This window comes from Triturus cristatus, chromosome 2_2, assembly GCF_964204655.1.
Source record: "Triturus cristatus chromosome 2_2, aTriCri1.1, whole genome shotgun sequence".
NCBI classification, from domain to species: domain Eukaryota; kingdom Metazoa; phylum Chordata; class Amphibia; order Caudata; family Salamandridae; genus Triturus; species Triturus cristatus.
Window position 1 is genome coordinate 525,859,474 of NC_140582.1, and position 25,299 is coordinate 525,884,772.

Sequence of the window (25,299 nt, forward strand, 5' to 3'; positions counted from 1 at the left end):
GTCCAAATAAAGCAGAGGGAGACCCCGTCAGCATGGATTCCGTCCAGGCTCCTCTCACATCCTTGGAGCTGAAAAGCACATAAAAGGTAGGTGGAGGTCCAAAGATGGCATGATGAAAGAATAATATTCCTGCATCTGGCCCTGAGTCGCCCCGGCTCCAGGGAATACTGGGAGGCACGGTGTAGACTCTCGCCCGACTCCTCAATAGGAGGACGGGACGTGGCGTATGCAGCGAAGCCAGGGAATGTCACAACTTTGACCGCTTAAGTTGCAACTTACCTTTGCACATTGAGGTTGATGGACGCAAACAGGAAAGACTTCTGGAGCGGGCTCTCAGACGTTCCTTGGAACGAGAAGGATACTGGGAACGACTTGGAGCCTGCGACAACTTCCCTGCTAAGAGCTTTATGTGGCATTCCCGCAATGCCTTCGGCCAAAGTTCGCAACAGGGGTCGCACTCCTCAGAGTCATTGTGTTCACCAAGACACCACATACAAATATCATGAGGATCTATGGACGATATCTTCCTTCCACAGGACCCACAGGGTTTGAACACTGAGAACATTTAGAAAAAAAACAATGTTCCAGCGACAAAATGCGTTTATAAAGGCCAAAAAAAGGTCTAAGGAACTGCTCTCTGGATCCGTATTGGAAGTGCACAAAGGAAGAAACTGACGTCGGCACGTCAAGGGAGGACTTATATGGACTCTGTCGTCATCGCTTCCAGTGAATGACGTCGCTACGGAGTCTCTCGACGCTCTCCAACAACACGCAGAGGTACTACTGTAGAAATGTTTCCAGACCCAGTCTGGCATCTGGGAAGAATTCAAAGGTAAGAAATCTGCTACTAGATGTCTCTATCAGATATCTTATACATGCACAATGTCCCGGTGGACTCTTTCAATGTGTAACACATTTTGGGGAATCCACTAATCAATGTCATATCAGTCTATCACAGTAATTGTACTGTCACTAGTATGTATTCACAATCCACATGCTGTGTTCAATAAGACAGTGAACAAAAGTGCGATGAGGCAGTGCTCAATAGAGTGAACAAGCATATATATCACATATAAAAAACAATGTACAATGCCCCTAGCTCTGTACACAATTTTCAAGTATCTATATACATTAGAACGTTGTAGATAAATACGCAGTTCCTACTGATTACTATGAAACTCTCAATTACACCTACCTACAAGATCACAATGACACTTCCACAGTAGATCTAAATGACACCTTCAGATTTCTATGACACCTCCAGAGCAGATCTCAATGGTACAGCCAAAGCACAAGAACACATGCAGCCCAAAAGTGCTCAATGAAGCCCATAGAGAACAAGCTCTCAGTGATACCTGCAGAGCTCAAGCTCTCTATGACACCATCTGAGACAAGCGCTCTCTGACACTTATAGAGCTAAAGCTCTGACTCCTAAGCAACAGTCTCTGAATGGCACCTGCAGAGCACAACCTCACAATGGCCACTGCAGAGCACAAGATCTCAAAGACACTGGGAGAGCACAAGCTCTCAATGAAACTTCCAGGGTACAAGCTCCCAATGACATGTCCAGGGTACGCCAATGACATGTCCAGGGTACGATCTCCCAATGACACTTAGAAACCACGAGCTTTCAATTACACTTCTTGGGCACAAGCTTCCAGAGACACCACCAGTCCCCGAGCTCTCAATGACCCCTCCAGGCCAAAACCTCTTAATGACATCTCCACACCACAAACTCTCAATGATATATCCAGGGCATGAACTGTCAATTACATCTCCAGGGCAGAAGCCATCAATGGCACCTACCAGTCAGCATGCTCTTAAGGACACTTCCAGAACAAAAGATCTCAATGACACTTCTAGACCAGGAGTTCCCAATGAATGTGTCAATTTTTTTTTTTCTGAATCATTTTCTGCTGAGAGACCACCAGTTAATTGTTGATTTCAACATAGCACAATTTCATTTTGCGTTTCCTCAGCGGCTATTGATTTTATTAATATTTATGCCTTGGGAGAGGAAATAATTAACTATGAATAACGCCGATAAACATATTTGAAAAAACACTGCATTGATGCTACAGGAGACACACTTGACTTTAGCGAAGGTTAAAAAAGTACACTAGAAGTGGTGTGGCTACCGTTGTTACCTTCTCCAGCTACACACATGGAGTAATGAAGCGGGTGGCAGCCGGAGTATTATTCGATATGCTTGAGGAGGCAGCAGAGGTGAAAGATATGTAGTGTTCTTTAATGTGACATGTTGAAGCCTGTCTTATAAATGTATGTGCATCAAACACAGATTACAAACTGTTCTTCTGGGTGTGCTACAGGAAAGGATACCTTATTCAGGTAGAATGATGGTCTGGATGGAAGACCTGAATTGTGTCATTGTTGGCCAGATGGGTAGGCACTCACCAAGGTATGGCCAAAGTACTTAGATGGGTTATGAATGAAATAGGATTAGGGACTTATGGAGGATCCAAAATGATATGGACAAATTATTGTCATGATACCAACTCGCAACACATCGAGCAGACTGGACTACTTATTGACTCGGGCAGAAGATCAGAATAGCTTCAGAAACACAGTCTACCTGAGCAAGTTTCTGTCTGACCAGCCTCCATTGCTGGTGCAGTATACTGATGCATATAATAGACTCAAAGTGCATACATGGTGCCTCTGCTATAAGGCACTATGTGGATGAATCTTTGATGAAGGGATTAAAGGGGTAGGCATGCCAATATTTTGACTAAAACTGGAATTTGAGAGGGAGCAGGGCCAATGTGTGGGAAACATTCAAGGTGGTACTGCAGGTTGAACGTATGGCTAAACCTGTTGCATAAATGTACAACTACAACGCATTCTGATGGAGCAGGAGAAAATATTCCAGCAATTCGAGAGGTAAGGGTTTGCGAAAGTTGCACAAGCAGTAGAGACTTAAAGACAACTAGAAGACACATGGACGACACCCAATAAGTTCATCGGCACATCCAACAGACAGCAGGTAGGGACACAAAACGGGCTGCATGCTGGCACACCTGCTGAAAAGAGACAGATTCTCAACAAATACTCTACAAGAAGGAAAACAAATGTTCACCCCGGATGGAGTAAACAAGCAATATTACAAGTATTTTAAACAGGTTTATAAGAAAGAATATTGAATAGTAAGTCACGAGTAATGTGCTTCTTAGAGGGGCTTGATCTGACAAGAATAACAGGGCAGAAAGACATGCTAGACGGTCCAATACCTACACAAGAACTGGCAGAAGTGCGTGTCAAGTCACAAAAAGTGAAAATGCCTGGAGGCTAGAAATACCAAGACTCGAGAAAGAGGTAGGGAGCTTGGCCTTACTAATGAGGAATGCCTTAACTACAATGATTCCAAAGCCAAAGATCTAACTGTTAACAAGGCCTTTAGGCCATTATTTATATACAACACAAACGCAAAATACTGAATAAAATACTGACAGACAGGTTAATGTGTATTACAGACAGCATAGTTCACAAAGACCGCTGTAGATTTATACCTGTCAGGAGTAGGTTGTTGAATCTACTCTAGTGGATGCATGTCAGGACATGCTACTGCCTGCACATGGGTTGTGTGCACCACAGTACTCGACAGTGAAGGTTTCCTGGGAGTATCTATAGATGGCACTGGGGCGGATGGACTTTGGCCCAAATTTCTTGAGGAATCCAGCTGTTGTATGCAGGAGCAACCAAAACAATGAGAACAAGCCACCAGGTGCTCTCAGACAGCTGACTAGGAGGGGCACTACATAGGGATTTCACCATGTTACCATTGCTATATGCCTTGGTGAAGGAACTGCTGGGAAACAGGTTGAGGACTACTGTGCATGAGTGGGGAATCGTGGTGGGAGATGTAGCATGTGATCTCCATGTGTGCCAATGGTCTCCTTGTGAACTGTAACAAACTGAGCCTGTTCCACTGGGTGAGTAGTGTATGGTAGACAGAGAGGCATACATAGGAAAATGGATAAAGTCAGGAATTCATGAGTTTTCGATTTCTGTGTATAATGGTGACTCTCAAGAGGAATGCACAATACGCTCTTAACATGTGTACAGTATTGAGTGGTCAAAAGCAATTGGCAGACTTGTGGTATAAACTACCCTCGTATGTAATGGGCTAAGATCTTGCTATAAAAGATGTTACGTACTAGAAAAAGAGGTAAATGTCCAAGAAATTGTCTGTCCTAGATCAATGGGTGAAATCAATAGGGCTCAGATGTCAAAAAAATGGGGAACCCCTAACCCATTAAAACGTGTTCCATAAGAAAAAGATGAACAGAGCTGAGCAGCAAAATAACATTTTCTTTGGTCATTCAAACGTAGTCAAAAGATCCAAAATAAGAATTAAATAGTTCTTCATTTTTCTATTTCTTTTGGGAATTCTCACTGCAATATCAGAACAATCAAGAACCATTTCGTTCTTAACTTGGACCTTTTGGCTACACTGGAATAACAAAACAATGTTATTTTGCTACTCAGCTCTGTCCTTCAAAGATTATGTTACTTCCGCACAATTTGCAGGTCCTGCAGGGATCAGTGTGTTACCTACAGCGAACACAGTCCAAAGAATTGGACCAGCTGCTGATATCACTATATGTGCAGATAAGCGAAGTAGAGTGAGGTTGAAGATGTTAAAACTCCTCTAGGGCCATGGGGAACTGGGCTTATCGGATACTGAGTTATAGTATATGGCGACAAAGCTACAGCATGCAGTAAGACAAAGGCGATCGTTGTGAGAAACCCTGTCATACGGGACGTACCTGCAGGAAGTACTGTGCAATGTTTACATGCTGGATGACACTGTCCAAATCGAGTATCCATATGCTATTAGACAAGTGGGAAGGGCGTGCGGTGTGGCAGTCAAACTGGTAATAAAGAGGCCTACGTGCAGTCAACAAGCCACTGTGGACCTGTACACGAACAACAAATGTCTTACCTTTACAGAAGGTACTGTTTGGCATAGGTCGAGGGCAAACCATGTAATATGCAAGAATGCCTCAGACAGCCAGTGAAATATGGAAGATACCCTCGGACATCCCTGAGAGCACCCCACCCATAAAATAGAAAATCTACAAAATATGGCAGAAGGACAGACTACTGCCCATCGTCTACAATGCTCTAAGGAAAGACACAGGAGGGAATACTGCTTTAGCCAGAGAAATAAGCAATGTATATAGTGTAGATCAGATTTAAATCAATTCAATTTAATTAGCACCACAGAACTTACATGACCCCATAATAAATAGGTCTCAGATTCAGATTTTAAAGTCTTTATTTCGATAATAAAATCATAAAAGACAACGGAATTTACACAAACAGTTAAGATGATACATTACAAACACCACATACTGACCAATTACACACAATAAAGACTATACATTAAAAAAAATCCAAGTTAAACATCCCATTTATATTTAAACGATCCGATTATATACACAGTTTCTTTTGTTTAAAACATAAAATCAATAAATAAAACCATCTTAAAATACTGTGCAATATCCAGCTGTAGATTAAAACTTTTAAGGACGATTCATATAATCAAGCAATTCCGTGCTATTTGTTGGCTCTAATAATCCAAACCCAACCTAAAAATTTCGCTGTGCTCACCACAAACAACTCTGAAGTATTGGTCTTTAGTGCCCGAATCGCCTCAGCGGACCTACCACAAGTAAAGCGTTGGAACAAAGGTTTTAACCATTTTTTACGAGGGTCGTGGTACTTGGGGCAGGCAAATAAAACATGACCCTCTGACTCCTTATGGCCAGGGCACCATTTGCAAAATTCAGTTACTCCTGTGCCCCAGTTTTTAACAAATGTATTCAGGGGCAAGGAGCCCACCCGAAACTGATGGTAGAGTTTCTTATCCAACGGCCTGGTAATAATGTCCCAATAGATCTCGCGTGAAGGGTCCAGCTTGTTAGCCAAGAACCTGCCTGTTAAGCTAGTGGAGCTAGAAGCGGTTACTAGGGTTTGTCGGACCGAGGCCCAGTACAATGCTTTGAATTCTTGTTTGGAGGGAAACACGTTAGTTCCAGGAGACAACCACAGCTGTTCCAGACCCATTTGGACCAAAATGGATCTGACCGTACGTAGCCATGGAATTCTCCCGGATCCCTCCAGGGACCTAACTTCAACAAGCTCCTTAGCAAATAAGGCAAGGTCGGGGGAAGACCAAATCCGTCTCCAGAAGGCAACCAATCTGTACCTTGCCATCTCATTAATTGGATTGCACCCTAGGTCCAGACAAAGGGGTATAGATGGAGTAGATTGTGGAAGCCCCACTAAATTCCGCAAGAACTTGCACTGTGCTTTAAACAGGCTGGATAAATCCACATACGCCCAAAGATCCGCTCCATATAAAATAGCAGCGTTAATCTTTGCGTCATAGATTTTTAGCGCGGGGTGCACTCGTTTGGTAATGGTTCTTTTTTGTTCCCTAAGTAGACAGCCAGTTAGGCGGGCCAATTTAAACTGCTGTTCGACTACCTGCTCTTTCCATCGCAGGCGAAAGTCTAGTGTAACCCCTAGGTAGGACATATGATCTACTTGTTCCAAGTTAACACCACCCATCGTTACCGAGCTCCGAACCGAGGTGTTCCTTGTGAATACCATGAACTTAGTTTTGCTCACATTTACCTTCAGATCGTTGATGACACAAAACTCCTCGAAGCGGTTCAATGCCCGTTGTAAACCGCTTCTGGTCTTAGAGAGGAGCAGAGTGTCGTCAGCGAAAATGAGCATGGGGAACTTCTTCCCGGCCAGGGAGGGAGCGTCTGTTGGAAAAGTATTAAAAAAGTTAACTACCTGGTCAATAAATAGCAGAAAGAGAGTGGGCGCCAGGACGCAACCCTGACGAACCCCGCGTAAGACTGGGAAGCTGTCCGTCACTTGTCCTTGACTACCCCACCGAACCCTTGCAAAATTGTCCTCATGCAGTTTAACAATTAGATCCAGAAGATCCAAGGGTAAACCTAGGTCTCTCAGGACGCACCACAGTTTAACCCTCGGAACCATGTCGAAAGCAGCCTTTAGATCAATGAAAGCGGCGAAAATTTTTCCCCCGCCTAGCAGCACCACCTTCCAGTATATCAGACAAAGTCTAAACACCTGGTCGATGGTGCTGATACCGGCTCTAAAGCCTGCTTGCATAGGGGACAAAATGCACTCTGAAACCATCCATCCCTGGACTCTACCTAAAATCATTCGTGCAATGACCTTTTGGAGAGAGTCAATAAGGCTGATCGGGCGGTAATTGCCCGGATTTGACCGATCCCCTTTTTTATATATTGGGAGGATCTCGGCCCCCTTCCAACTCATTGGGATTCTAGCTCCTTGGGCAATTGCATTTGCTAGCCTAGTAATATACGGTATCCAGAGTCCCTGGTTGGATTTGAACAAATCAACGGGGATTAGGTCCATCCCAGGGGCCTTCCCCCGCACAGTCAAACCCAATGCTGCTTCTGTTTCCTGTTCGGAAAAGAACAGGACCCCAACGTGGTCCAACAGTGTGTGCTCATCACTTAGCAAGGTAGAGGGTACCGAAATCTCAGACCTAAATTGGGTTGCATAAAAATCCACCCAAGTTCCGGGAAGGACATGATTAGAAGGTATTTGAGAATCTGGGTCCCTACCCCATTTGACCAATTCCCAGAATTTCGTCTGGTTATTGGATGTCGATGCATCCAGAAGATCGGACCAATGCCTATCTTCCCACTCTCTTTTGGCCTCCCACTGGGTTTTTTTATACTGGGCCCTGGCTAACTTGACATCTATCATAACCCGTGACTTAACCGCCATAACTAATTGGCTGTAGGCCTCCCTACATTTCCCATTATACCATTTCTGACGGGAACCTAATTTTTTTGGCGGGACTGCCAGGTATGGACTGGATAAAAGAGTTTTAAGCTGTTCAAAACAACCTTCGTGGGTCTTGATAACATGATCGGGGTCAGCCCCCTCAGGCACAATGGCCATAAGATCATTCACCGTATGGGTGACCAAATGTGTAATACTTTCCTGGAGGGAGACGTCACCCACTATCCTAGACCATTTCAGCCGTCTTCTGTCATTTGTCAGGGTGAGATCACCTGTGGTAAGATTATCTGGGTTCTTCGGTCTGTCGGATCCCAGAAACCTTAAACTAAGCATCAAGGGGTTGTGGTCACTTTCTGGGCGGGATACCACTTCCATATCGATCATATAATGCCAAAGTTCCAACTTTAGCAAGATATAATCTATACGGCTTTTCCTTAAACCATTATCATAGGTATTACAGGCACATTTATCAGATAAGGAGCGGCCATTTACTGCCCTTAAGCCCCTGGTCAAACATAGGGCCATCCAATTCAAAGCTGCCTCAGTCCCTTTGGCGATTTTATCTATTGATAGGTCAGGAATATTCCAAACTGCATCCTCTGTAGACCCCCAACTGTCCCCAGCTGCCTGAAGCGGCTCAAAGGTGCAGTTCAAATCGCCCGCAAGGATAAACAAATTATCGCTTCGAGAACTGTCAAGATACCTATCCACTACATCCACAATACCAGGGCAGCGGCCTCCAGGTAGGCCTCGTGCATAAATGTTGATAATGAACAGGTCCCGGTGGGCGGCTTTGCTCAACTTAATGCCCATAAGGTCTTGGTGTTCCAGGAAAATTTCTGTTAGATGGACTCCCAAGGATTGCTTCACCCAGATCAGTTGGCCCCCTAGAGCGCGCCCTTTGCTACCTCCGATTGCAGGTTTAAAAAAATTGATGAACCCAACCCTATGGATTGGGGCCGTGGCCCATGTTTCCTGGAGTAATATAATATCAAAGGAATCTATAAATTCCAACCACTCCTCAGAGAGTAGGCGGCCCTTGATCCCAGCCACATTCCAGGAAGCCACCTTTAGAAAATCATGGGGAGATGTTACATTATTTATATATGGTTGGATCCTTGGCGCCGTGGGGGCTAAAAATTCCACCACCTTCTCAGGTTCAGCCCGTAACTCGGGTCTTGGGGTCAAGCAAGCACCAACCGCCCCCATGGTTTCTTCTGAGATATCCTTAGTGGTAGCTTCAGCCGACCCCTCCATAAGTTTTAACAAAGGGCCCCCCCCAACAACGTGCCCCATAGACGATTCCACCCCGCCGAACACAGATATTACATTCCTAAGGCTCTCCACAATACTGTGCTCCTTACTAGATAGTTGTAGTCAATCGACAGCCTCAAGATCAGAAAGAGGGCCGTATCGATTGGAAAGTTGAAGATGTTGGGAGTGGCATGGTGTTCTCACAATCGGATACCTCCTGTCTAATAATCGCTTATGGCGCGGGCCTGGTGTGAATTTAGAGTGTCTGTCGGGGTAAAAATAAGCAAGATCCAGTGTTTGTACATCCCCCATTCCTGCAAACCTTGCTTCCCTTCGAATAGATTCTACTACCCAGGGATCCTTAAATGATACCAGAATACAGTCACCCTCTAAATCTTTAGTCCCAAAACCCACCCAATCAACTCTCCTCACTAATAGGATTTCAGTTGAAATAGATGGCGGGAGAGGGCGATTTTTATTCAGCCAATATACTACTTTGTTACGTAAATCCCTATCTGTCTCTTTAACACCCTCCTTAACGGGCATTACCCCAGTTAAAACAATGGTGTATTGGTTGGATTCTGGGGGTAGGTCAGTGCGAGGGTGAACGCCTTTAACAATATTTCTCCCGTTATGAGTTGTAGGGTTACGAATAGTATTTGGCTTTCCTAGAGGGGGCAGGGATGGAGTGCTATATGCAACTGTTGCCCTATCGCCCACCCTCCTGGTTTGAGCTTGTTGCACTGTCGTCATGGAGGCGATTTTACTATGTTCCTGTGCTAGGGAGTCAGCACCAACGGTGCTATCTATATCCTTGTGGACCACCTGTGCCGGAGATATTTTTACAGCCCCCATTGTTTTACCCAGGCATGCATTGTCTGTGTTGATAATTGTATTTGGCAGAGAGATGGAGGCCCCCGCCACTGAGGGGGGGGCAGTTAGTTTATTAAGTAGGCGCATGTTCGAGTTTGCGACAGATTCCAAGGCTTCTAATTTAATGGACATCAACCTTGTTTGCTCCAAGACAGGGCGCAGAAGGGTTTTGAACAAGGCCTCCATTTTTACCAGAAGGATTTCATCGCTGTTGAAGCAAGTGGGGCACGGGTCTGATGAACCAATAGGGGTTAAGGAGGGGCACAATACGTTGGAATGTACCAGGGGGGGGTGTGTAACATTATAGGACTGTGGAGCAGCTGCATTGATTTGATTAGAAGCATTTAATTTAGGCAGCTTATATGCTCTCCCCCTATGATTGCTTTCGATATTTTTCCTTTTACAGGTTTTTTTTTTTGTGACAGGGTCAGGCACTTCAGGTTGCTTCAACACCGGCTTATTGGTTGTGTCGCCTCTGTCCGTGACACTAGTATTTGACCCATTGAATTGGGTGACATCGGGGCTCAAGTCAGAATTATATGACGAATGTAGAGAATCCACCCCATCTCCCACAACATGTATCAATGCCTCTGTCATTATTGGATGTAAGTGATTAGACGGAGCTAGGGCTGCAGGGCTAGGGATTGAAGCCAGGGCTCCTATAGAAGAACGCTTACCACTGACTAAATCTAGAGAGAGCCTTTTCTCGGTCAATGCTATTTCTTTTTCTAGAATCCCAGTGGCTCTGGTTATGAAGGCATCCAGTGGGCCAGAAACTATTCCCTTGGAAGTTTGGAGATGCACAGTACGGTCTTTACCTGACCTCAGAGGCATGTTAAAAATAAGTAAAAACAAAAACAATCAATACCTTTGTCAAACCCTGCACTATAGTAATCAGTAAATACCTGCAGTGATAAAGAACACAATAGAATGTGAGCGAAAGGCCAGAAAAAGTAGACAAACTCAGCCTTGTCCAAACACAGGCAGGCACAGACCAGGCCCAGGCTACCCCCGGTGTAGTTACAAGTTCTCAAAATAGGCCCTGTTACACAATAAACAATGGACCGTTGCTACACTAACGGGGTTAAAACGAGATGAGCCAACCAGCTTAGGGGGGCCAACTGGCGCAGTGCTCTGCAGAACTGTAGCAGGAGTAAACAGGGTTGATAACCAGAGATAATGACACAATAAAAGTTAAAAAGCAAAGTCCACAGTACCTTGGGGATACCAGTGTTGAAGTGGCACAATTTAGAGGGGTGGCCCCGACCCGGCCAGCACCGGGCAGTGACGGGCAAGGACGGGCCCGCCCTTGGCCCGGGCTTCGCCCGGGCGCTGCCCGCGCGCGTCCCGCGCTGCGGTGAGCGTCCTGAGTTTAAAAGGGATTCCCCTCAGCTGTTCACGATTGCGCTGAGTGCGCGAGGCCTTCTGGGGATTGTAGTCTGGGTAGAACAGCCTGCCACTGCTGTTGCCTTCGAGACCCCAGAGTCACCAGCACGAATAAACCAGGAGCAAGGGCAGCAGCACAAGAAAGAACCGTTTCCCTCACGGTATGCCTGAAAACTCCTTCGCGCGTCCCGCGCTGCGGTGAGCGTCCTGAGTTTAAAAGGGATTCCCCTCAGCTGTTCACGATTGCGCTGAGTGCGCGAGGCCTTCTGGGGATTGTAGTCTGGGTAGAACAGCCTGCCACTGCTGTTGCCTTCGAGACCCCAGAGTCACCAGCACGAATAAACCAGGAGCAAGGGCAGCAGCACAAGAAAGAACCGTTTCCCTCACGGTATGCCTGAAAACTCCTTCGCGCGTCCCGCGCTGCGGTGAGCGTCCTGAGTTTAAAAGGGATTCCCCTCAGCTGTTCACGATTGCGCTGAGTGCGCGAGGCCTTCTGGGGATTGTAGTCTGGGTAGAACAGCCTGCCACTGCTGTTGCCTTCGAGACCCCAGAGTCACCAGCACGAATAAACCAGGAGCAAGGGCAGCAGCACAAGAAAGAACCGTTTCCCTCACGGTATGCCTGAAAACTCCTTCGCGCGTCCCGCGCTGCGGTGAGCGTCCTGAGTTTAAAAGGGATTCCCCTCAGCTGTTCACGATTGCGCTGAGTGCGCGAGGCCTTCTGGGGATTGTAGTCTGGGTAGAACAGCCTGCCACTGCTGTTGCCTTCGAGACCCCAGAGTCACCAGCACGAATAAACCAGGAGCAAGGGCAGCAGCACAAGAAAGAACCGTTTCCCTCACGGTATGCCTGAAAACTCCTTCGCGCGTCCCGCGCTGCGGTGAGCGTCCTGAGTTTAAAAGGGATTCCCCTCAGCTGTTCACGATTGCGCTGAGTGCGCGAGGCCTTCTGGGGATTGTAGTCTGGGTAGAACAGCCTGCCACTGCTGTTGCCTTCGAGACCCCAGAGTCACCAGCACGAATAAACCAGGAGCAAGGGCAGCAGCACAAGAAAGAACTGTTTCCCTCACGGTATGCCTGAAAACTCCTTCGCGCGTCCCGCGCTGCGGTGAGCGTCCTGAGTTTAAAAGGGATTCCCCTCAGCTGTTCACGATTGCGCTGAGTGCGCGAGGCCTTCTGGGGATTGTAGTCTGGGTAGAACAGCCTGCCACTGCTGTTGCCTTCGAGACCCCAGAGTCACCAGCACGAATAAACCAGGAGCAAGGGCAGCAGCACAAGAAAGAACCGTTTCCCTCACGGTATGCCTGAAAACTCCTTCGCGCGTCCCGCGCTGCGGTGAGCGTCCTGAGTTTAAAAGGGATTCCCCTCAGCTGTTCACGATTGCGCTGAGTGCGCGAGGCCTTCTGGGGATTGTAGTCTGGGTAGAACAGCCTGCCACTGCTGTTGCCTTCGAGACCCCAGAGTCACCAGCACGAATAAACCAGGAGCAAGGGCAGCAGCACAAGAAAGAACCGTTTCCCTCACGGTATGCCTGAAAACTCCTTCGCGCGTCCCGCGCTGCGGTGAGCGTCCTGAGTTTAAAAGGGATTCCCCTCAGCTGTTCACGATTGCGCTGAGTGCGCGAGGCCTTCTGGGGATTGTAGTCTGGGTAGAACAGCCTGCCACTGCTGTTGCCTTCGAGACCCCAGAGTCACCAGCACGAATAAACCAGGAGCAAGGGCAGCAGCACAAGAAAGAACCGTTTCCCTCACGGTATGCCTGAAAACTCCTTCGCGCGTCCCGCGCTGCGGTGAGCGTCCTGAGTTTAAAAGGGATTCCCCTCAGCTGTTCACGATTGCGCTGAGTGCGCGAGGCCTTCTGGGGATTGTAGTCTGGGTAGAACAGCCTGCCACTGCTGTTGCCTTCGAGACCCCAGAGTCACCAGCACGAATAAACCAGGAGCAAGGGCAGCAGCACAAGAAAGAACCGTTTCCCTCACGGTATGCCTGAAAACTCCTTCGCGCGTCTCATTTACCTGGTCTGCCACATATTTAAGAATTGATTAAAGTGAGGCTAACTTTTTACAGGTGACGTGAAACTGGTATGAGGTGTGGAGGGTGCCAGAAACTAATCTTAAATCATTGCTTGCAAAGACTGTGGAGAGGAAAAAGTGGAAATGAAAAGGGGAATTCGTAGCATACAGGCCTGTCCTAGATAAGAGAAGACCATCCATTCATTGGATGAGCTGAGGCAGAAGAAAATAAATAAATGGCCTGGAGGTCTGAATAAGTGGATATTTAGAGTCATATGAAATGCATGAGATAAAATAACAAATTACCATAAGACCTGGTCAACTGCCACACCATGATCCAAAACTTATCGGACCTTTCTGACAGTTGGCCCCTTGGAAAAGGTCAGCTACTCCAGGACTGGAAAACAATGGAGGGACACTGCTTATGGCATATATTGGGAAAAACTACGAGTGACGGCTTAAGGAGATACTTGGCAACAGATGACAAGAAATGAGTGACCTTATCTGGTAGAGAAATATCGAAACAGACGTGGGTATGCTGGGTGCTAGACCAAAGTGGTGGTCACTACCTGGATATCCGGGTTGCATCGATCTATAGTGACAGTGCAACATATTATTCAAAAATACATATTTCACTGTAAATGTGAGTGCTATTGCCACCAATGGATGCTCAAAATATATATGAACTATGGTCGGTGCACATTTTTTTCTATAATGCAGTAAAAAGATAGTTTTGGAAAACTAAGAAAATGCAATCTTAGTTAACCTGTAACTTCAATGAGCTCATAAAAGTAAACACAAAAGTACACAGCTATTTAGCAATAACTGAAATGTTCGGGGAGGTACAGGTCAGAGATTTTGTAATCATCAGCCTGATAGGCAAGTTCAGTAATGCTACTTAGGATTCAAAACAGTAGCAGAAGCAGGCGCACATCATCACGGGGCAATATTTCTTGACATCATTTATTCCTACCCTGCAGAGATTGCACTGCCAGAGACACCAGATGAAGAGGCTTCTTGAGGTACAAATGATTCTAACGACAAGGCTGCTATTGGACGTGTACATTCATTCACGGCGCACATTTACAAGACAAGGCCCTATGCTGCGCACAGGGAGAAAGTGTTATTTTACAGCTCGGATCTTGAGGGGGAAAAAGGAAGCTGTTCATCTAATCAATGATGCCATGTCATGCATGGCGCGCCGGCATAAACACAGAGCACAAAATGTCAAGTTTGTCCCACTTCATTCATTATCACAGATGTGCGTTTCATGTCAGCAGGACTCCGCTGTGCATCCCAAGAACCGTCTCTGGCCTTCTTTAACAAGCATTTGCAATGCAATAGGTCGCGCAGTTATGAGAGTTTCAGCTATTGCCATTGTGAATAATGTCTTTTATTTATGTTTTTAAAACAAAAACAAAAATATAAGGCATAATTATTTGAAATGTCAATAGCTCAAACTCGCGTAAATGCGAGAACTATTGCATTGCAAATGCTGGTTTCTCTTCTCTCAGCTCCAGTTAAAGCGATTTCTCAGCGAAGCTCACTACCAAATCCCGTATTTATTAGAGGGCATGTGAGAAGCTCGGCCTTCCTCTGGGCAGTTGCAAGCAAGCACTGGCAAGTTTAAATACTGTTCCCTGGTATTCGCATAGGTTTTCGTTTAAGCTTGTGGCTACTATTCCTCTATCCTACTTGATCTTCCATGCCAAGGACAGAGAATGAGTATTGGGAATCAGTGGAGGAGGAGCAGATGCTTTTCCCATCCATGAGGATTTGGTTAATGCGATTGATGCTTCTCTACTGAAAGCAATCTCATCAGTCTTGGAGCCACTGAGTAGACAAACTATTGAATTTACAGTCCAACACAGCATTTTATTTCCTGGCAAGGAACATAGGGGGCACTCGCCTCCAGGTGACACATGGTCACCCTTAGGGGCTATATATGTATCTATATATTCATTACTTAACTCCTACTGTAAAATAAAAAAGTTAGATATTTATAAAATTGAGACTCTCCAATGCACTACCCTATGTTTCACCCTATAACTCTCAATATATCTTCTACCTCCATTCCGACTCATCCCAAACCTCATTCTACTACTATGATCTCCAAAATAACCCTTTCTAGACTTCTCTATCCCTACTTTGATCACCCCAAACCTCATTTTATTACTATTATCTCCCTAACAACCCTTTCTAAATTCTTCCTTCATGTATCCCTCATTAGACTCATCCGAAAATTCATTTTACTACTATGATCTCCCTAATCCATTTCTAGAGACTCTTCCTTCTCCATCTCTCCTTTACTCATCCCAAACCTCCTACTAGTACTATGATCCCCGAATAAACACTTTCTAGAATCTTCCCTCTTTTATTCCTCCATTATCCTTTTCAATTCAACAGACTTGCACGTCCACCACTCAAATTAAATCATTATTTCCCTATACTAATTCACCACTAATACTTGCTGCATTCGAGAGTAGCGTGCTACTTACCGAAAAGTAGTTTGTCGCCTCGTCAGGAGTATTAAGAGCTATATAAATACAATTACGTATGTCACACAAATAAAGGAATTATGTTGGAACAAAACTGTGCAGCTAAGTCCGCCCAGGGCATGAGGAGGTTCAAACATAGATATCAGTCACCCCCAGATCTTCACTAAGGCTATCCACGTATAGAACAGGTTACTTTTAAGATGCTTGGCATTACTAGAGTAGCATCATAATTGTTTTGTGTGATTGTACATAATTAAGCTAACTCGCCATTATAAACCTGCAGTCTGTGATTGACTTTAGACCGTACAATCACTGTCAAGTTTGAAATAAAGAGGGCTTTACAATAAAATGTATTCCTAAAGCAAGATCAATTTGAACCTGGCCCGAAGACAACAGCAAAGCCATTTCAAGGAGGGAACTGAACTATCCAGCTCCACCAGGACATTGAAGAGCTAGTTTAAATACAACTACTTATTTTGCATCAGGCTGTTTAAAAGCTAGACAGTCTACCATGAAAAGGGGCACAAAAGCTGAGCATCACAGTATACCCCAGAAGGTTCTAATCACCCACTTCAGTCAACCACAACTTTACTCAGACGAGGAACTCGAGCAGCCTTGAACATACATGAACTAACAGATTGAGAAATGAAAATGTCCTGTCTATCTCTCCTATTAATCACCTCTACCCCAGATTGTCCTAGCACTTTGAAAGTTCCACTTTTTACTGATATCAACTACTTAAAAAAACCTGCAGATTATTATGGAGGAAAATGGTCCTTCGAGTCCCGTCGACACAAGCCAAACAGGTTTCAACAATAAAAAGGAAAATTGAAAAGTTAGTCAATTAAAATAAGAAACCTGCAAGGTAATGCTTGGAGATGCTCAAAAGTAATTGCTAGCTGATGCTGTGGTTTACCTTGATTTCTGCACAAAAATGTACTGTGCATGGTAAAGTCTGATAGCCTTTTACGCACAAACATTAAGACTGCACCCATCTTCAACAAACACTGAAAAGAGTAGCTACCCATCAGCCACTGTGAGTCGAAGATTAAATGCATTACATTATGACAAAAAATAATTGCATTTGCATTAGATGGCAAAGGTATCATTGCTCAAGCTTTCGCCACCTACTGTACTAGCGTGCAGCTCTGCATTACTGTATACAAAGTGATGGCTAAATCTAGCATATTAGTATGAGTATATTCAGCGCAATTAATACACCTTCAACGATCGTCTTTTACCAGGATCCTACAGTTCTCAAAATATAATCCTGCTACTAACAGCACAGCCCAACAGTAGTCTCAGAGACATCCAGCCCCAACAGCAGTCCCACGACATCCAATCCCGTACGATATGCTACTGCTTCTAGAAAACCGCTGTTTGTCACAAGCAGACCCTTGGCACTAGTGACACCATAACAACCCGACAATTTTTTACTTAAGGAACAAGTACAAACAAGCACGCGGTGGGAGCGTGTGAGCACGCGGTGGGAGCGTGTGAGGCAGAGAGGAGACGCCATGCATGTGCACATCGCCTGTCCGTGCGCGCACATGGTTTGTCTTCCTTCGTGCACCAAACCTTCAACAACAGTCTTGCCAAGGCGAAGCAGCGCATGCGCTGCATTCACTAGGCGAGACCTAAAAACAGAGCGGTCGAGGCGGGACAACACCCTTCTGTGCAGCAACATTAATAGCAAAATGAAAGGCAAGTAAAGACAAGCATTTTGGTGACTTTGTTTCGGTAAGATCAGTATTTTAATTTTTGTTGTTAGTGCTGGTGTTGCTGCTTACCTCAAACTCGGCGTGTCTATGAATGTCCTCTGCGCGTTGTCTGCTCAAGATAAATTCGGCCTCATTAGCTACTCTTACCAGGTGATCTTTCATAGTTTGACTCAACAATCTAAAACAAAAAATAGAAAGACAAATACATTTGTGGTCATTTCAAGTAAACATTTTTAAGAGGTCAAAATCTGTGACTTTTTACTGGGCGTGCACATTTGAACCTCTTTCAACAAGCATGCATTGAAATGCATGGCAGCAGCATGTCATCTATCCTAAAAACAACATTTCCAAGATGTTAGAACCCCACGCAGCCTGCCATAAGACTTTCAGAAGCTCATGTCAGATCCTGGACTTCAGTCTTCGTGCTCACAGAGAACCCTTCCCATAAAAGCATGTCAATCCTGCTCCAGAAATACAATTATAGTCTCAGATATAAGGCTCGGAGCACAAAAGTTTTAGAAACTGGAAATATCTTTTTCTGTGTCTATATGGAGTGACCTGTTAGAAGTTTCCTCCAACCATGTCTGGAGAGTGCAGAGCCTTGGGCGAGGACATGGTCATTGCAGGCAGGCTTTTAGATCCATTTGTTATCCATACTGATGCATGAAGGTTGTCGACCCCTTAAGAACCAGATGAGTGACTCACGATGCAAATGGAGGAAAAAGGGGATTCACAGCACAGATGTTTGATTTAGTTTATATGCTTTGATGTTTAAAACGCATCGCACATGGCTCATTCTTTTTATCTTTAACGCCTCATTGATACAGTTTGCAATTGATACACTGCATTTTTTTTGCGGTAACTATGATCACTTATTCGGTCATTTGTTTTGGTATTATCACTACATATTTTACTTAAGTTTAATAAAATATTTTGAACACACATGACCTGGGACTGCCCAGCCATTTAAATATACTGGCGGTACATCGCAAACACAATCTCACAAGTACTAGGTAGACAAATGGAACTTAATCTAAACAAATGTAGATGTGAATCCTGGATCAAACCAGAGGCACAATAACAGAGAGAAGGTAACAGGGCTTTGCTGGATAAGCAGTATATATCAAAGTACTGGAGATCAGAAAGAAGTTGCCCTCCAAATGACAATGCTTGAAGGGAATGGACCGATGCTCACACAAGGCAGAACCAAAATACAAAACCCAGGATGTTCACACAAACGTCATAAAATCCGGTGCAGGGCATGGCCAAGATGGCGAGCGGGTAGGACCTGTTTCCCTGAGTCTCCCCGCTCCCGATGCCCAATCCGGCCCAAAATCAAGCATTTTTCCACCCACGGTCCAGCACAGAGTGACCGAGTCATTACAGTCGCCACTGGCGGGGGCTGACCGGAGCGGCACCACACCGGCAGGCTGCTGGGGGCAGAAGAAGCAAAGCCTCAGCGCACAACGAAGCTGAGGAGGGAAATGGAGGCTGACACTCACTGAGCCCTCTGAGGACGTAGCTTGCTAGTCGTCCTGCGGCGCCGATGTAGATGCGGTTGAGACTCCCCCAGGCGCCGCTGATAGAAGGGAAGTGACAAGCAGAGAGTACGCATCCGTTTACATTGAGGAGGAGACGGAGGAGAGGCCTATAGGGCCATGCCTGCTGCAGTCTACGCCAGTGGGAGACGGGCGAGCATACAGCGCAGCTGCCTCGGCCCACGGAGCATAGGCCAGGTAGATCGACTGGTGGGGGCTGCAGTGGCAATCGGCTGGTGTTGGAGGGGCGAAGGCAAGCAGATCAGGCCCCAGAGCCGGCGCACACGGCAAGGGGGTGCACGCGTCACGTGCAACACAACTTTGACGCGGCGGAGTGGGCCCCGAGCGAAAGGGCTGAAGCCCCGCATTGCCACGGAGACGCTGCCTTTGTCCCGGCACGGCATAGGGCGACGAGCGGTGGTGGAGCGCCCAAAGGCGCTGACAAAAGCCTGTACGTGCGAGGACAGCGGGGTAAGAGGTTCTGGGCCTGGAGCCGGACAGATGGCGCCCTGCTGTTGTGAGAGCCGGGAGAGAGCGGTGGGCAGAGAGAGAGACAGTGTGGCGGCCCAGGCACCCCGAGCTACATCCACACCAGTGCGGGCCAGAGACGAGGGCCCAAGGAGACCATAGGTGAGCGGCGCCATACGGGACTGCCTGCTGGCAGCACGCATTAGTAGGGTCAGACCCGGAGAGGACTGGGCCTACGGCGGCCAACAAGAGCACACAGACAGCGCAACCCTCGCGACGGGTGAGCGGACCGGTCCTGAGGGGGGGCCTACCTTGCGGCATATCGGCCAGGGTCTTCGCCTTGTGAGCAGGGGCCTAGAGGAGACAGGGGAGGTGACACGGTCGGAGCAAGGACCAGCCAGCTGTGGATGCAGCGGGGGCAAGTGGGAACACGGACAAGCGGCCAGACATGCCGGCTGGCGAGAGAAGCATACAGCAACAGTCTGGAGACTGAGTCGGCATAGAGGAAAGCTCACGCCGCCTGTCTCAGTGACACTCCCAGCGGATTGAGTGGGCGGCTGCACACGCAAAAGAGGGTGCACCGGGGGCTCAGGTGCGGCATTGAGCAAACCAACAGTCTGGGGACAGGGAGTGGGAACACCCGCTTCGGTCTGACTACAAAGAGGCGCACGATCCTTCGGGGCCCCGAGACGCTTCCAATGGATTGAGCACTGGCCTACAAAGGCACCCATAGTGTCACACCCTGGAACAGCAAGCGGCAGGGAACGACGGCGGATCATTGCTCAGTAGCAGAAGGTGCGTAGTGGGGAGGGCCCACTCAGGATCGCGCACCAAACGCCGCTGGCATGTCCTCGCTGAGGGGATAAAGGACAGGTCCCTGAAGGACATGTTGACCAAAGCACCCCCGCCTTTACATCACTCTCCCAAGAAGGAGGCGGCGTTGGCCCCGGTCAAGCGTACCTTCCTTGAGACACTGTTCAATAGCTTGCGGGAGGACTTTCAGACACTAAAAAACGAGGTGGCTGACGAAGTGAAAGATGCTGGCGACGGCAATAGTGGTTTTACCCAAGCCGCGTAAAGATAGACAGCAATGCGGCTCATACCGCCCGATTTCTCTACTTAACATAGACTTTAAAATATTTACCGGTATACTCGCAACACGCCTCAGTCCCCGTATGATAGAACCCGACCAAGCCGGATTTATTCAGTCTCGCCAATGTGAAGACAATACCAAGAGTATACTCCACCTTATAGACAAGGCCCATCGAATGCAAATGGATGCGCTTTTACTAATGGAAGACGCTGAAAAAGCATTCGACCAGGTGGACTGGGGATTCCTGGGGCATGTGATGGCAAAATTTGGGTTGGGGGAGAAAATTCGGATTGGGTACGATGCTGCTAAAATGGGCCTACAGCATCCATCAATGGCACCACCTCGCAACCATTTACCATTCAAGGAGGAACTAGACAGGGGTGCCCCCTGCCTCCGGTCCTGTTTGCTCTGTACATTGAGCCGCTGGCGCAGAGGCTCAGGGACAGCCCTGGAATAAGAGGCATCCCATTTGAGGGGAATGGGGGGGCGGGGTGTGGGAACACACCCCGTAAGCTTATATGCAGACAATGTGATTGTGGCACTGTCGAAGCCGAAGACCTCACTCTCTGCCTTCCTAGAGGAGTTAGAAACATTTGGTAGGGTTTCGGGTCAATGTGGGTAAATCACTGAACCTAAATCTGAACCCGACGCAATACCGCACCGTATCCCATCGAGGGATGGCTGTCCGGCATCAGAGTGGTAGACACTATCCCATACCTAGGGCTGGAATTAACGGCCACCAGACGACTTGTCTGAATTACGCTAAGCTACAACGGCAGGCCGAAAAGGACCCGAGAGCCTAGAGTAAGCACCACCTGAAAATGTCACTGCTGCCAAAGGCGCTGTGCTTGTTTCAAACCCGACCGGTGTTGCCCCTCGAAGTGGTGATTGTATCTCTACAACGCAGCATCAACAAATTTGTGCGGGCAGGGACCCGCCCATGGATGGGCAAGGCTTTAGGGTACATGCGCCCGAAGACGGGGGTCTGGTGATACCGGACCTCCTCAACTACTATAAAGCGTCCCAACTGAGATATCTTGTGGAATGGGCGAGACCAGAATCCGAAAAACGTTGGTTATTTCAGGATAGAGCGCTGGCAGGTATCCCACTGTGGGAGGTACCCTTCCTGAAAAGGCCACAGCGCCCTCTCGGCCTGATGGGCTCGCCAATCACCAGGTCAGCGCTGAAAATGTGGGACGTAGTAGCTACCACTAAAAAACTTACAACTCTTCCGTCTCCCTCAACCCCCCTATTTGGGAACAGCGATTTCAACCCAGGAATGTCAGATAAGGCGTTTGAGGAGTGGAGGGGAACCTCCTGCCGTTCGGTGAGGCACCTATTTTGACATCTTGGGCATACTCCCATTTACTCAAATGAAATTAGAATACGGAATTCCCGAATCCGAGCGGTTTAGGTACTTGCAAATGAGACATTGGGTGCATCAGGAGGGGATGAGGGAGCAAGGGAGCTGCAAACTGACCAAATATGAAAAATGGTTAATTACCAAACTCACTGATAAGGGGCTGATCTCCGAAATGTATGATATGATCCGATCCAGCCCGCCGTCACAGGCCACACCGAGTCAAAAGAGGTGGGGGAGGGAACTAGGAGGTGACCTCACACGAAAGGATTGGGAAGGGATCTACTACAGAGCAAAATAAACAGCCCATAACGTGGCCAGTATCGAAAAAGCTATGAAAATAACTACGTATTTTTTTTTTTTTTTTTTTTTTTTTATAGGTGAGCAGCAAGATGGCGGCTGGTCAGACAGCCGAGTGAGCAGGACCTCCGGGCTCCCCTGTCAGCGATCCCAGCTAATGTGCTAGGAAGGAGATCAACTATTCCTGAATAAAGAACTGCGATGCTTTGGCGGCTGGTCTTACTTCGGCAAAAAGCTCCGCGACCTCCGTGTAACACCGGCAGTCTGTTCCGTGCCCTGTATTGGAAGTATCCAGCACCGTGGTCAGCTGTGATCGGCATGGCGCCCAAAGCTCCCCCTAAGGTCGCCAAGTCCCGCCAGCCTGCGGGTGGCCCTAGCAGTCCGGTAAAAGGCATCAAGAAACCCCCGGCAAACAGCAACCTGAAGGAACCGACGCCTAAACCAGCTCGAGCGAAAATCAGACTTGCATCCACTTTTCAAGCCGCAGCGTTCAAAGGATGAAGGTAAATCTTTAAATGTACCCGTGCTCACCGCTGCGGCAGCGAACGCATCCCTGGTGTTGGATGTTAGTCCCGGATTGATTCCATCCCTATCGGAGGGGGCTGTGGGCCGTGAGTCGGGACAGAGTGTTGTTGATGGTGGCAGATGCATTCTGGGTCCTGTAGTTTTGCCGCCTAGTTCTGTGTCTACACCTGAGAAAAATGGACACAGCAATATCTGTAGTATAACCAGTCAGGCGTGTGCCATCTCTTCCGTAATTAACAGCTCTGAATTCATAAGGGAGTCTGATGTGGTCGATAAATTTTATTCAATGTCTGACCCTTCAATCTCATCTGACGACGGCAGCCTGGACAAAAACCCACCTGATGAGGATAGTGAAAGCGTTTCTTCTCTTGAGGATGAGAATCAGACGGAGGAAACGGAGGATACAACAACTAACGAGCCTGGCACAATTCGGAAAGTTAAGATACAAGGGCATCTGGGGATCCCTCAGCTAATAATATAAAAGAGTCATTAGTTTGGGACTACTCGTTTACTGGCAGTGCTGCTGATTTTACTAATGAACAAATGGCTGCTAGATCAGGTACCAGCATGGAGCAGGAGGCTCCTAAGGAAGTTACCCTTCACTCTATATACCAGCTCATCATGGCGCATAGATCAGAGACTAGGGCGGAGAGCTTAAGGGCCCAGAGTGCTTGTCGCAAACTACAGAACTCAATTAAAAGGGTCGCCAAAACGTGTGCTGACATCGCGGCCAGGACGTGTGAGGTTGAGGAGCGGGTGTCAAAACTGGAGGATGAGCTGAGTGCGCAGAGAGGGGCTACCGAGAGCCTGAAAAGCCAGAGGGAGGACGTCACTTGGAAGCTCACTGATCTTGAAAATCGAATGAGAAGGAATAACCTTCGCGTCCTTGGTATTCCGGAAGGACTTGAATCATCAGATGTGCGTCAGTTTATGGCAGAACTATTCACTGAAGCTTTTCCGGATTTAAAGAGCTGGGTCTGGGACTCTGAAATACAAAGGGCCCATCGCTTCCCCTTTAAAGTCCGACAGCAGCCAAATCAAGATAGTGTACCACCCCGTGCCATATTGATTTCTTTTAACAATTTTTTGGCTCGTGAAGCAGTCTATAATGCAGCTAGGCCCAATCGGAAAAGAAGGGGAAAGGGTCAAGAATTTTTCGTTAGGCCAGATTTCTGCCAGGCCACAGTTGAGCGAAGGTGGCAGCTTCGCTCACTAATGCCTTTGTTTCAGGCGAAAGGTGTACAAGTTTTTTTGCTGAATCCGTCCAAACTAAAAATATTGCATCAAGGAAAGCAATTGTTTTTTTCATCAGAAATCTTGGCCAAAGAATTTCTAAACACATTATAATTAGCTGGTGTGCTCTGTGAGGTCGCGAGATACGTGCCCTCAGGCTAATAAGTGATGTTGTGAATATCATTATTCCCTTTTCCCTTAATTTTTTTTTTTTTTTTTTTGTGTTTTTTTTTTCCTTTTTCTTTTTCTTACTTGGGTCAACCAAGATGCGTTAGGCTACTGTTAAATTGGTGCTGGTGGATATTGATCTCCCCCTTGTTGGGGTTTTTTTTTTTTTTTTGGGATTCTTACAGGGGAGCTTTTCCTGCTCCACATCACTAGGGACCCTTTGGTCCTTTTGCTGCGTTTAGGGGGATGGGGGCGGGGTTGGGGAGGGGGCTTGCCTAGGGCGGCCTTGGGGGGGGAAGGAGAGGTGGGGGTGGGGTGGGGTGGGGGTGGGGTGGGGGGGGGGAGGGGGAGGGGGAGGAAAAACACAATTTTTTGTTTGGCTTAAACGATGGAAGTTTAATATGTTTTTGCAAGTTCAGTACAGTCAGATGTGTGCAAGGCCTTTCTTTAAACTGTTATTTGAATTTTGAATTTAGCAGGTTTATTGCTGTCTTTGGTCCTGATCAAAGAATTAGATCTAGATTAGTATGCTTTTACATAAAACTGATGGAAGCAATAATATGTAATTATGGCTAGCTCCTATCTCCGCATAGCTACTATTAATATATGTGGCCTTAATGATAAGAATAAAAGAAGAAGGGCACAAGAAGACTTTAAATTTTTTGGTGCAGATCTATTATGGCAACAAGAGACCCATATATCTAATAAAGATTGCAGCCTGCTAGATACTATGGGATTTAAGAGGCTAGCATATACTACTCAGGACTGCAGGACAAAAGGAGTTGCCGTGCTATCAAGGAATAATAGTCTGGTCTGTGACCGCAAAAGTGTGGATAAATTGGGTAGATGGATACTTATGGTCATCAAGGCTGGGTCTGGCCAATTCACACTGGGTTCAGTCTACTCTTCGGTATTAGATGATCCCTCAATACTGAGATACCTATCCAGTGAGCTTCGGTGTTGGCCAGAGCCGTATATACTGTGTGGCGATTTTAATATTAATGGGGCTGAAACGGTAGGCAATACCGGAA

The 25,299-nt window shown here is 46.9% G+C and overlaps 1 protein-coding gene across 3 annotated transcripts in view; it reads right to left on the reverse strand.

Moving 5' to 3' along the window:
* LRBA (LPS responsive beige-like anchor protein) overlaps positions 1-25,299 on the reverse strand; it is a 2,426,603-nt gene that overhangs the window by 1,543,258 nt on the left and 858,046 nt on the right. For all 3 annotated transcript variants that reach the window (XM_085641653.1, XM_085641654.1, XM_085641652.1), the window contains exon 36: positions 17,653-17,761. In XM_085641653.1, coding sequence (XP_085497779.1) covers positions 17,653-17,761 — 109 coding nt within the window. The remainder of the gene's footprint in view (positions 1-17,652; positions 17,762-25,299) is intronic.